This window comes from Grammomys surdaster, unplaced genomic scaffold (genome assembly GCF_004785775.1).
Source record: "Grammomys surdaster isolate TR1022 unplaced genomic scaffold, NIH_TR_1.0 170, whole genome shotgun sequence".
Lineage (NCBI taxonomy): Eukaryota > Metazoa > Chordata > Mammalia > Rodentia > Muridae > Grammomys > Grammomys surdaster.
The window spans coordinates 22,415,638-22,427,649 of NW_021604618.1; the positions used below are offsets into that span (position 1 = coordinate 22,415,638).

At 51.8% G+C, this 12,012-nt stretch overlaps 1 protein-coding gene across 1 annotated transcript in view; it reads right to left on the minus strand.

The window, feature by feature from the left end:
* Nucleotides 1-12,012, minus strand: part of Sptbn5 (spectrin beta, non-erythrocytic 5) — a 40,254-nt gene that overhangs the window by 5,042 nt on the left and 23,200 nt on the right. Inside the window, exons 34-54 of the mRNA XM_028766843.1 lie at nucleotides 11,803-12,000; nucleotides 11,496-11,645; nucleotides 10,986-11,090; nucleotides 10,505-10,672; nucleotides 9,889-10,038; nucleotides 9,606-9,797; nucleotides 9,302-9,394; nucleotides 8,943-8,945; nucleotides 7,500-7,615; nucleotides 7,303-7,417; nucleotides 6,505-6,618; nucleotides 6,249-6,367; nucleotides 5,867-6,032; nucleotides 5,465-5,653; nucleotides 5,160-5,237; nucleotides 4,505-4,677; nucleotides 1,842-1,932; nucleotides 1,596-1,742; nucleotides 663-800; nucleotides 316-572; nucleotides 29-215 (exon numbers count right to left, since the gene is read on the minus strand). Of these exons, the coding sequence (XP_028622676.1) occupies nucleotides 29-215; nucleotides 316-572; nucleotides 663-800; nucleotides 1,596-1,742; nucleotides 1,842-1,932; nucleotides 4,505-4,677; nucleotides 5,160-5,237; nucleotides 5,465-5,653; nucleotides 5,867-6,032; nucleotides 6,249-6,367; nucleotides 6,505-6,618; nucleotides 7,303-7,417; nucleotides 7,500-7,615; nucleotides 8,943-8,945; nucleotides 9,302-9,394; nucleotides 9,606-9,797; nucleotides 9,889-10,038; nucleotides 10,505-10,672; nucleotides 10,986-11,090; nucleotides 11,496-11,645; nucleotides 11,803-12,000 (2,949 nt within the window). The remainder of the gene's footprint in view (nucleotides 1-28; nucleotides 216-315; nucleotides 573-662; nucleotides 801-1,595; nucleotides 1,743-1,841; nucleotides 1,933-4,504; nucleotides 4,678-5,159; nucleotides 5,238-5,464; nucleotides 5,654-5,866; nucleotides 6,033-6,248; nucleotides 6,368-6,504; nucleotides 6,619-7,302; nucleotides 7,418-7,499; nucleotides 7,616-8,942; nucleotides 8,946-9,301; nucleotides 9,395-9,605; nucleotides 9,798-9,888; nucleotides 10,039-10,504; nucleotides 10,673-10,985; nucleotides 11,091-11,495; nucleotides 11,646-11,802; nucleotides 12,001-12,012) is intronic.

Below are 12,012 nucleotides of genomic sequence, written 5' to 3' on the forward strand. Positions count from 1 at the left end.
TCCCCAGTCTCCCAGCATGGGCGAGCACCTGGTGCTTCTCCTGCAGGTGGCGCACAGTGCCCAGGCTCTGACCATAGTCCTGGGCTGTGGCAGAGGGCAGCTTCTCCTGAACCCAGGCCATTTCCTCATCAGCATCCCTGAAGAACTGTAAGAGGAGCCTTTGGGCTTCCAGGGATGCCCTGTGCTCTTGTAGGGACTCCCGAAGGCCCTGAAATCTGAAAGGGAACCAGAGGGGGGCAGTGTTGAAACTAGTTTTCTTCCAAGGAAGCAGGGAAAGGAAGACAAGGTATCAAACCAGGGACCTGGGCAATCTACCTGTGAAGCAGCTGCTGGGCTTGCTCTTCCACATCTTTGGCGAGGCAGTGACCTTCCTGAAAGCAGGCTTGGGCCTGGCCCTGCAACTCCTGCACCTGCCTGGCCTGCCTATCCACAGCTGCTTCTAGCTCCTCCTGGGACCCTAGGAGCTCGCCCACTCTAGGCAGGTCCTGGCTTCTGACAGAGACTCTAATCTCTGCTTCCACAGGCTCCAGCCAGTTCTCTAGTTCCTTCAGCACCCTCTGCAGATGCAGGACCTAGGACAGAACATAGGTGAGCATAAGAGAGTGAGGGTGCTGTGTCCTAGAGTCCTGTCCAGGGAGTTGCTTCACAGACTATCACCTCACCTTGAGGGCCCCCTGTAGTCTGGCCATCTTCCTCTGGCAGTTGATCTGCAGCTCAGTCCAGAGGCCTCCTAATTCTTCCAGTTGCCCCTGAATGGTCTCTGAGGCTGGGTGGCCCCCGTGTAGCAGCTTCTGTCCCTCCTACATCACACAAACATTCTGGACTGAGGATGCCGATACCATGGTGTCAATGACCAACCCCACAGCTGCAGCCTCTGCAAGCTGACTGTGACATGGGACAGATTTCCATTCCTTCTCTCTTCCCAGGGTCAAATACCACGGCCACCAGTGCTGACATTATGGGCATGCGACCTAACACCAAGCCTCACCAGTTCCTTAATCTGTTTGTCTGTCATGCAATGGAGCAGCAATGATTATTGCTTAAACGAGGTAACCTAGCATGAACTACTTAACAAAACATCTGATAGCAGGAATAATCAGCCTGGGGTCAGGATTCCTTTCCAGGCAGAAAAGAAATGTTAAAAAAAGGAGGGGGGAGGGGGTGGTGGAGGGGAGAAAAAGAAAAAAAAAGATACTGTTTTGACATCTTGTGCTCCAGATGTTTCAATACATGTTTCAATATATTTTCCATAAAAATTTTCAAGGGTGGGCTGGAGAGATGGCTCAGCGGTTAAGAGCACTGACTGCTCTTCAAGAGGTCATGAGTTCAAATCCCAGCAACCACATGGTGGCTCACAACCATCTACAATGAGATCTGATGCCCTCATATGGGTGTCTGAAGACAGCTACAGTGCTTACATATAATAAATAAATAAATAAATAAATAAATCTTTAAAAAAAAATTTTCAAGGGTTACCTAGCACAGTGTCTGCACAGAAAGCATGAGACAGACACTGTTGTCAATACTTTGATTCAAAGCCAGCTGCAGGGATGTTGGGGGCTGGGCTATGGCCCCCAAGAGCCCTGGAACCTCACCATCTGGAGCTCCTGCTGCTGGTGAACACTGGCATCCAGCTCAGCCTGGAAATTCTGCTGCTTCTGCAGCTGTGCTTGCATCGTGGTTGGGTCTTGCTGACCCTCATCCAGGGCCCCCAGGTTCTTCTCCCTCAGCCATGTAGCTACCTGACACAAGGGAAGAACCAAGCTTTGCCTTCTCTAACCTCTGGAGAGCCCCTGAGGAAGGTGTACCCCCACAACCCTCTCAGCCCAAGCAAAGGGAACCTCATTGGAATCCTGCAAAAATTTCCGAAGCTTCTGCAGCTCCTCCAGCTGGCATCCCCAGGCCCTCGCTTGCTCTGTGAGTGCCTCTGTCCTGCAAGAAGAGTCTCATGGACCCCCAGGTTCACCCCACAGACCACCAGAACAGGAGAGTTTCTCCCCCTCCCTCCCTCTCCTGTATGTGTGCATGTGTAGTACAACCTTTCCTGAGCTGTATCACAGTGACTTGTATCTGAGGTTTCCTTTGAAACAAAGACTCATATGCTTCCTTTCCATATCGTGTCACTTACGTTCATGGCGTAACCCACTCTCTCAGAATGTAAGTGTGTTTGGAGATAGGTCAGCCCAAATCTGAGAGAACAGCCATTATTGTACAAGGAGGTTAAGGTAGGGACACACCCAAAGGGATGATCAAGCAAGGACATGGGAGAAGCCTATAATCCAGAGATACCCTTCTAACACCTTGATCTCCAACTTCATGACTCTAGAACTGTGAGAAAATAATTTTTGTTGTTTACCTCATCCAGCCTGCAGCACTTTGATATAATAGTCCAGACTAATAGAGCATCCAAGCACCTTTTAAAAATATGTTGGTAATTGAACCTATGACGTCACACATACTGGTATTCTAATACTGAGCTGCACCCCAAGTCCTTGTTTTGCTTTTTAAAACTTGTGAGGCTGCCAGGCAGTAGTGGCACACGCCTTTAATCCCAGCACTTGGGAGGCAGAGGCAGGCGGATTTCTGAGTTCAAGGCCAGCCTGGTCTACAGAGTGAGTTCTAGTTTGGCCAGGGCTACACAGAGAAACCCTGTCTCGCCCGCCCTCCCCCCCCCAAAAAAAAAAAAACAAAACTTGTGAGGCAGGGTCTCGCTGACTTGCCCATGCTGACCTTAAATTTACCCCATAGCCCAAGCAAGCATGGTGATCTTCCTGCCTCAGTCTCCCAAGTAGCTGGGATTACAGACCTGAGCCACTAGAATGGTTTTGATTTTATGCTATTTTTACATTTTTATTTTATTTAACATTAGTGTGTGTGTACACATGTGTGTGAGTGTGTGTGCCTGCATGTGTGTGTGTGCCATGGAGTGCATGTGGAGGTCAGAGGACAACTTTCAGGAACTAGCTTTCTCCTTCTGCCACTGATCCAGCACTGCAGCTTACGTGACAAACGCCCCCACTTGCTTTGCTGTCATGACAATCCCACCCCCATTTCTTTTTAAGACAGGGTCTCACTATGTAGCTCAGCCAGACTTCAAACTTTCTATGTAGACCAAGCTGGTCTCAAATCTCTCGTTGCTCCCGCAACAAGTGCTCAGATTTCACATGTGTGCAAGCATGCCTGGCTTGAGTCATGTTTTTGATTATGCACTGGTGTGAGCAGGAGTCACACACACACACTACATTTTAATATTTAACACAAAATATTTGATATATACAAACTATATTAGGTGTTAGTTTATATATTCCAGGTATGTACCTATGAACCAATGTAGTAAAAACATTAGCACATGCGCACTGAATAAAGTTCTAATACCTCCATCCCACAGCCCGTGAACAGTTCCTCATCAGTGGTTTCCCTCACTGATGTTAGCACCTACACCAAAGGGCATGGGGCTAGGGGAACCAGAGGCTCCACTGAACACAAACCTGTATGAGGGAAAGATCAATGACATCACTCTGGGGCTGACTGGGCCCACCAGCCCCACATAAGGTAACAGAGCTGGCAGATTAACTTGCTGTTTGTCTATTCAGACCTCCATGAGCACCCAGGGAAGTCCACCTGAAGTAATGAAGAGCACTGGGGCCTGAGAGGTGGCTTGGTAGAGTCAGAGGACCTGGGTTCTATTCCCAGCACGCATATGGCAGTTCGAAATCATTTGTAACTATAGGTATGGCCTCTATAGATAACAGGCAAGTACATGGTGTACAGACACACATGCAGGCAAAGTACTCATACTCACAAGATATAAACAAACAACAAGCAAATGAGAGGAGATATACTGGCCCCTGCTAGAGCATCATCATGAGGAGCTGCAGAAGCGGGAAGGTAGCCACAGCCAGGCTGGTCATGGCTTTTAGCTGTATCTGCCTTAGTCTACATGCTGGGGGAGCTAGGCCAGCTGAGCCAGAGGAGTTGTTATGAGGGAGAAGGCAAGGCTAGTGTCATAAAATGGGCACGCTATTCAGGTCTCTGGTTGAACTTCAGTTGCATAAGAGATCTTCAGCCTATTCAGGAGGAGCAGGCACCATGGTAAGATACTACAGGCCTCAGAGGCAGACTTAAGACTTAACTAGGAGAGTGAGATTTGCTTCAGGCCCAGCCATTAGGTAGCAGAGACTCAGGGTTGTGGTCTTGAAGGGCTGACACCTAGCACTGCTCCTGTCCCTTCCTGTCATTAAATCACTTCCTCTCAGTTTCCTAGTGTGAGCTTCTTGGAGGATAAAGCCGCAAGGGAGAAGGAAGTGGCTGTCATATGTTGTCTGATGGACAACAGGCTTGCACTGTGGGCTCAGGAGTAAGGACACTCCCAGCATGTGACCCTAGGCTTTGGAAAAGGCATGGAGCAGGGCCGTGAAGTTAAAAATCTGGAAAGGATGACCTTGGGTAATGGATGCCCACATTAGCTCACACACAGTTCCCACCATCCCAGAGCCATGGGTACCTCAGGAGTAGGGCCTGGCATCTGTCCAGGATGCTATGGGCCGCAGAGTATCCACCCTGGTGCAGGCTGTGGGCTGTGGCCTCCAGTGCACTGATCTTTTCAGCCTGTGCCTTCAGGCCCTGCTCACGCCTCTTGTGCTTTGACAGAAGAGTCTCCACAGTGACCAAGGGGTCCTGGTGGAAGTGGGAACCCATGATAACTATAGGGTTGTCACCACTCCACCCTGAACTATGTTGTTCTCTAGAGCCAGCCTAACAAACCCTTTCTTCAAAGTGGATGTTCTCCAATAGGCATTATTTAGACACCACAAGGCAGCCTATGGCTTTAGGACAGGGAGATACTTGGCTGGTGTCTAGTATCCATTCCCAGGGCAGGCTGAGCACTGCCCTCTCACTGTCATGCTCTGAGTAAGACTGTCTTACTCATTATTCTCCCAGGTCCCTGTGAGTTACAAGTGTCTGTTACTGGGGTTGGGTGATGTTGGAATGAAGACAGAGTGACAAGAAAGAGGGAGAGACGCTATCCAGTGGAGCAAGAAGTACTTAGGACTGCTGGTAACTGCTCAGCAGTGGGAAAGACCTTGACCCAGAGAGCTTGATGACCTGGCTAGCTTGACTGGTCTCCTCTGTCCTTCCCACCCCTCTTGGACACCTACCGCCACTCCCTCACTAGCCAGGGCGGCATCTTCACTGTCAAGCCAGCATTCCGCCTTTTCCACAGAGCTCAGAAACAGCTGGTGAAAAAGGATAGGAGAAGCTCAGCAGAGGCCCAAGAACTACTTAGGTATGTCTGTGACCTTTCTGGTGGTTCAGGTTCGGAGAACCTGGACCTGGCTCCACGGTACAGGAGCAGGCAGACTGGTGGGAATACTCGGCCTTTTCAGCTTTGGCTTTGACCAGAGCTCTGGGTACATCTTAGGTCCCAATAGCGGGGTAGGCTAGAAGCTGGCCTGCGGCCCACCTGCTGCTCCAAGGCCTGCTGTAGCTGCTGCTGCCGCCTCTGCCATGATTCCTGCAAGCTACTCAACTCCTGCTCTACAGTGGCCAGGGGCTGGCGAATCCCAGAGGCCAGTGGGTATCCAGATGCAAGCAGCCGCTGCCCCATGCTTCGGACCAGGTCAAGGCTGTCTGTTCGGATGTCCAGCTCAACCTGTAATAGGCCTGAGATCAGTTCCCTGTAGGCTAAGGCCTACCAGGACCACCAGAGGACCAGCAGGAAGGAGGAGGTTGGAAAACAAGGGGAGGATGGAAAAGGACAAAATTGGTCAGGAGTCAAAGAAAGGTCCTAGTAGGGGTCAGAGGAAGGGGTGGGTTAGCGAGGGGTGACATTTGAAAGGCCTCTCACCTCAGGACTGCTGCTCACCTTGTATGCCTGGTTCTCTTCCAACATGTACAGGATTCTCACAGGGCTGCAGGGGATGGCCTGTATGGCCATCTCAGCCTGTAGTTCCTGGGCCCAGTCCTGCAGATCCTGTAGCCGAGTCTGGAGCTTTTCAACTTCATGGCCCACATCCAGCAACTCCTTCCTGCTCACAGGACTCATTAGTAAGCTCTAGGCTCATGGAGTCCCCTTTCCCTCATGCCCAGTGCCCTTTAATCCCCTCACCACAGAAGGTCCATGGGATGGGAGTTCATTGGTAAATGATACAGGAACTCAGAAGAAAGCAGGGGCCAAAGGGAAGTGGTTGGACCAAGAACAGGAGAGAGCAGTCCGCATGGGACGAAGGCCCACAGGCTCATACCACTTTTGGGTCTTGCTCCAGACCTTCCACCAGCTGTCCATCATTTCCTGTTGCTTATGTCTGAGGCTGTGTGCAACTTCGGGACTTTCCTCGCAGAGCTGGCCTACCCTACCTCCAAGAGACTGTAGGGAGAAAGGTTAGAGGCTAGGCAGCAGGGGCTCGGGCTGAAAGCCAGTGGGTGTTTTAGCATGTGACTCTTAGGAATCTATCAGAGCTCCCCTAAGGATGTACCCAGGGTCTGGGTCCCCCAACCACATACCTCCACCTGGGTCTGGATGAGGTCCATCTCCTGCTGCACCATTTTCTGTCTCCATGACAGCCTCTGTACGTTCTCCAAATCTTCAGTGCCCTCCAGGGCCGGGATCAGCGATTCCTGGGAGGGTGTGAGAAGACCTTAGCTTCTGCTGCCTCCTCACTGCAGAAACCTGGTTACCTAGAGCGGCAGGGTAGAACTGCAAGCATCCTGCCCGAATCCCTTCCTGCTGCCTCAGAGGAACTGGAGCAGGGGACTGAACTTGACCAGAGGCATTTTCCTCATGTTCAGAAAACAAAAGAGTTCTGGGGCAGAACTTTGGGTCTGGACTTTCCTCCCGTAAAACCTGTGTGTGGTACTTCCTAGCATTTTGTCTCTGACTCTGATCCCTCTGGAGAGGGATTTCAGAGGACAAAGGCCTGAGTTAGCTCCAGTGGAGGAGGATGCTGTGCCACATGGGATTCTCAGGCCACATAGGTCTTAGCTACACTTTCATAGCTTGAAGTCCACCTGCATTCATGTGGGACCAACACCATCCTGGGCCAAACATCTTATGGGCTTTAGACTTGCTTAGGGTCCAGGAAAAACAGGGCATGCTCTGGCCTCTGGACCCATCACACATCTGGGATAGAAAGAGGCAGGGTTGGCTTGGAAGCTGCAGAGGTGGTGGTGGGGGTTATAGTATACTTCTTCTTGGTGGATCCTGGTGGGATCCAGCTGAAGAGCAAAGTGGGCCAGAGGTCATGGGAGACTCAAGGCAATGCCACTCCCAACTCAGTGCACAGGGGACTTTTCACTACCTACCTTCTCCCTGATCTGCTCAATGATGTCATCCAGTTCACTGGAAAATCTATGTATCTCCAGGGCTGCTTCAAGCTGCTGCTGATACAGGAGTAGGTTTCCATGGAAAGTCTTCCACCTGACCAAACGATGGGGGTGAACATTGCAGCCTGAGGTGGCCCATCTCCCAGCCCCACTGCCCTTTCCCGTCTAAGACTGGCCTATTGTTGAGCTGGTTTTGCCGCTGGCGGATGATCTCAGATTCCTCAGGGCCCTGGTTCTTGAGCTGCAGTGACAAGTTTTTGATTCTCCTGATGTGGGCATCAGTCACTGTGACCTATGGGGAAGGTAAAGGCAAGGATGCTTGTTCAAGGCTGCCAGTTCAAAGCCTGGTCTTGGCATAGCTGTTGTGATTGTTCCCTGGGAAAGCAACCACCATCTTGGGGCACTCAGTGGTGCCTCTTGCCAAAGATTATCCCAGATGGTTGATGGTTTTATATTCCCTCATGGAAGGCTGGGAGGGTCACAGGACCCCCACCTGAGTATCCAGGTGCTCCATACCCTCTGTTGTATGTAACTCTGCCTTGAGTGCACAGGGCCTGGGGAAGAAGCTGGAGTGTATCCACCTGAGAAGAATTTGGAAGAGGGCTCCACCATCACTCTCATTTCTCCTAGGTAAGGTTGTTCTGCTTGTTGGAGGCAGGAGCACCCACACTCCTGTGTCATGCTCTGTACAGAACCCCAGTAAACCCCACAGCAGTGGGCTTTGTCTCTTGTCTTGGTTTGTTGTTGGGGCCTTGGGAGAAGGGGCAGATACTGTTTATGTCTCCCCCTGAGAAGGAATTTTAGCAACTGCAGCACATTTGGGGAGTGAGAGGCAGCTGTTTCCTCTGCAGTGACAGGTGCTGGAGGCTGCCCCTCTCAGCTACAGTGAGGAAGCCCAGCCTGGAACCCACAACTTGGGAGACTCTCAGGTGGGGAAGTGGGTTTCGCAGACTGAGGACTGGGTAGGAGGAGCAGGTGGACACAGACTCAGTAGTGTTTAAAGTTGAAAACAGAGCTTGATCACAGGGCAGGCTTACATGTCCTCAGGGAGAGGGGACCTCAACAGGGTGGATCACAGGCTCCCAGCTCTCTACATCTGTCACATTCATAACTCCTCAAAGCATGTTCCTAAGGAGTGGCTTGTCTGAGAGATGAGCCTGGAGCACAGCAGGGCTCAGGGGAGCACAGCAGGGCTCAGGGGAGCACAGCAGGGCTCAGGGATCACAATGTTCACTCATGGCAGGCCAGGGTGTCCTTTCTCGCTGTACTATCTGATTTGGCATCTGAGAAGTGTTACCACTAAGGATGTGTTGGAGTTAAGACTACAGCTTTTACTAAAATCCCACACACCTGTATCGGGGTGGGTTAGCACGCCATCTTCAACACCTGATTACAGACATATTTGCCAATTTCCTCCTCTATATTACAGAGGAATAGATCCCTGGTATGTTTGGTGGGTGGTGTTGGGGAGGAGATACTGAACTGCTCATACTGAGGAAGGCATTATCTACCACACCCAGCCATGGGTTCTACCTTTTTAACAAATTTTGAAACAGTAAGTTATGATTGCAATTTTTAATGCGTTCAGAAAGTTGCAAAATTTCAGTGACCCCATTAACTCCCTGCTTCTTTTTTTTATTCGATATTTTATTTACATTTCAGATGTTGTCTCCTTTCCCCAACCCCCCTCCAATTCCATGCTTCTCATCATATCACTGAAACCAGACTTCCAAGTTTTCCAGGAGAGACATAATTTCATTACAAGGGTGGAATCATGTGACTGCCACCACACTCGGGCATTCCCTCGCCTCTGAGAAAGGCATGAAACCCATTTAGAGATGAAGAAACTAAGGACTGGCCAGATGAGCTCACTTGCCTAAGTGTGTCCAAGTAGTGCAAAGCTGAGCTTGAACCTCTCCAGACTCTGGAGTCCATCAGACAGATTTCCCAATGGGAGACACATCATCCCCTCCCTCACAGAGTCTCTTACCTGTAACTTTCGAACCTGCCTGCAGAGCTGCAGGCAGTGCTCAAGGTTCAGGCCGATGTCACAGCTGTTCACCATCCTCTCCTGTGGAGGCCAGAGGTGGGGAGGTAAGGCTTGGCTCTATCTAGCCACTGGACCTGTAGCTGGGGCAGGGTCAGAGCACATGGATGCTGGCGGCTTCCCACCAAGGCTCCTACCATCACGGAGCCAGAGAACCGTGGGCCTTGCTCTTCCTCACCCAATCCTTTAGCTCCTGTCCCCAGCCCCTAAACACCCTATCCAGAGGAGCCCCCACCTTCTCCTGGATCCAGGCCTCTGCAAGCTCCACTCTCTGGAGGAACTCCAGGAAGTTGTATCTGTCTTCCAGGGTCTGGCCCTGCAGAGTCACTGCCTGCCTCAGCTTCTCCCAGAGGTCCCACATGGCCTCCAGCCTCCGGGAGACCTCTGCAGCCTGAGGGAGGCTCTGACTGAGGAGCCCTTCACCTTGCTGGGAGACAGGAGTAAGGGAGCAGTCAGCACCTTTCTTCTTGCCTCAGCCATCAATACTTTGGAGTAGGTTGGGCTGAGACTGGAGTTACCTTGGCAACAGAGGTCACGATCTGTTCATGAGCGTGGACCTCAGCCCTAAAGGCCTGGAGTTTCCTCAGGTGCTTCAGATAATCTTTTAAGTTCCCAAAAGGGCTCCAGGCTCTCAGTTGCTGGACCCGCTCCTGGATCCAGTCCTCAACCTGGTGAGGGTAGGGCACAGATGCTATGATGCTCCATCCTGAAGTTCCCCCACCTCCCCCTCTAATTTCTACTCCACACCAGCAAAGTCCAGGGGGTGGGCTACTGGCCTCCGGGGCAGGACTGGCAGTATCTATTAAACAAGAACCACCATTGCTGTGTGTCAGGCCAGGCTGAGCAAAGAACTTGGATGAGATTCCATTTCAGAGGTGTGAGCCCCCTGTTCCAGAAACCCATACCTCTGTGTTCCCTGCCTGTAGCTCTTCTTTGTCTTGGCCCTGCTCATGCTCAGCAAACAGATGAGTCTCAGCCCACAGGGGCTTCAGATCAAATGTTCTGGGCTCCAGCCTGGCCCTTGGGATACGGTTTAACTCTCCAAACATGTCTTGCTTATCATTGTGTTATGGTGTGACTGTCACCTCAAACTGCACAATGTAAGAGACAGTGGGCAGGGAATGGTCCTCTGACCTGGGTTGTTGCCCTGGTAAAGTTGCTTATCATCAAGGAGGTGTGCAGGGCCTGTCCCCGGCTCTCTGCCAGTTCCTTCACTTGAGCCCGGTGCTCCAACACGTGGTAAACCAGGTTCTGCCCTTTAGGGCTTAGAATCATTTTCAACTGCTCACGCAGAGCTGCCTCCTGTGGACAGATATTGTCTGCTGGTCTACACTAGCAACCTGGCCATTGACTTTCCCTTAGCTTTGCATGGTTAAGGGCTGGCTAATGGCCCTGACAATAGCCAAAACTGCTCTCCATTCAGTGACCTCAGAATAAGTAAATGCTCCCTGGGGTCCCTGCAGTGTGAACCATCCCAGCCTGGGTCTTTTCTTGAGCCACATCTACAATTCTATCCCCAGTTCTACAGACACATCAGCACTGTTTCTGAGCATGCACCCAGCCACGGAACCCCTCTTGAAGACGCCCCATCAGCAGCTATGTTCAGGTCCATCACCTTCTTGTCCTGGAGAGCTAGCACTCTCTGGAATATCGCATGCTTTCGGATCAACTGCTCCACCTCTTCCACTGAGCTTCCCAGGCTGCTGGCTTTTAGGAATGCCTAGATCAGTCCGTGGAAAGGTCAGAGGCTCTGAAGGCTGCCAGCACAGCCCAGACAATGCCCCTGGGGCCTGAGTAGCACTGACATGAACATGCACGTGGGCATGGGAGTGGTGAAGGGAACGGGAGCCCAGGTTGGAGGCCAGTAAGAGCTCATCCTCTGACAAAGTTGAGGTTATGGGCAATCTCTGTTAAACATGAATCTCAGTTCCATGGACAAGAGCAGGGCTAGATATGGCCTGGATAAGCTAGTAGAAACCATGGTACCAACCGAGAGGACTCATCCATAGCCTCTTTGCTCCATGTTCAAGAAAAAGCCAAAGACCTGCCCCCCCCTTCCAGGGAGGAACATTCAGGCAGGGAAGAGGAGCGGGAAGATGAGAGCTGGGGTTGCTGCGAGACCTGCCTCCTGGGCTGTGAGGAGCTTCGCCAGGTGCTCACACTGTCTGAGGAGGCACTGTTCTTGAAGCACGGCCTGCAGCCTCTCTTGCTTGAGTGCCCAGGCCTGGAACACTTGGTCACGTTCCTTCTGTAGGGTTTGAAGCCCATCCTGGACCTGAAGATGAGAATGTGGGAAGATGGGGTGGAGGAGGGGACACTGATAGAGCCCAAGAAAAACCTCCGAGAGGAGGCTGAGGAGCAGCAGGGGCTGGGGCGGGAAGGAGGCAGCCTGAGGGAGGACAGGGTAGCCTGGAACTTGGGAAAATGCCCACCTTAGCGGTTGTCCCTGCCGCCAGCAGTGCTTGGCCCATCTTAGTGGCCCGCTGCTGCAGCTCCTCCCTGGCTTCCAGTTCTGTCCACAGCCATTGGTGGGCTCTGAGCCTGAGCAAAATGCTGCTGGGATCCCAGGAGCCCTCCTCCATCTGCAGCTCCTGATGCACGCTGGCCACCCAGGAGGTGTAGTCCCTCGCCTGACCCCGGGG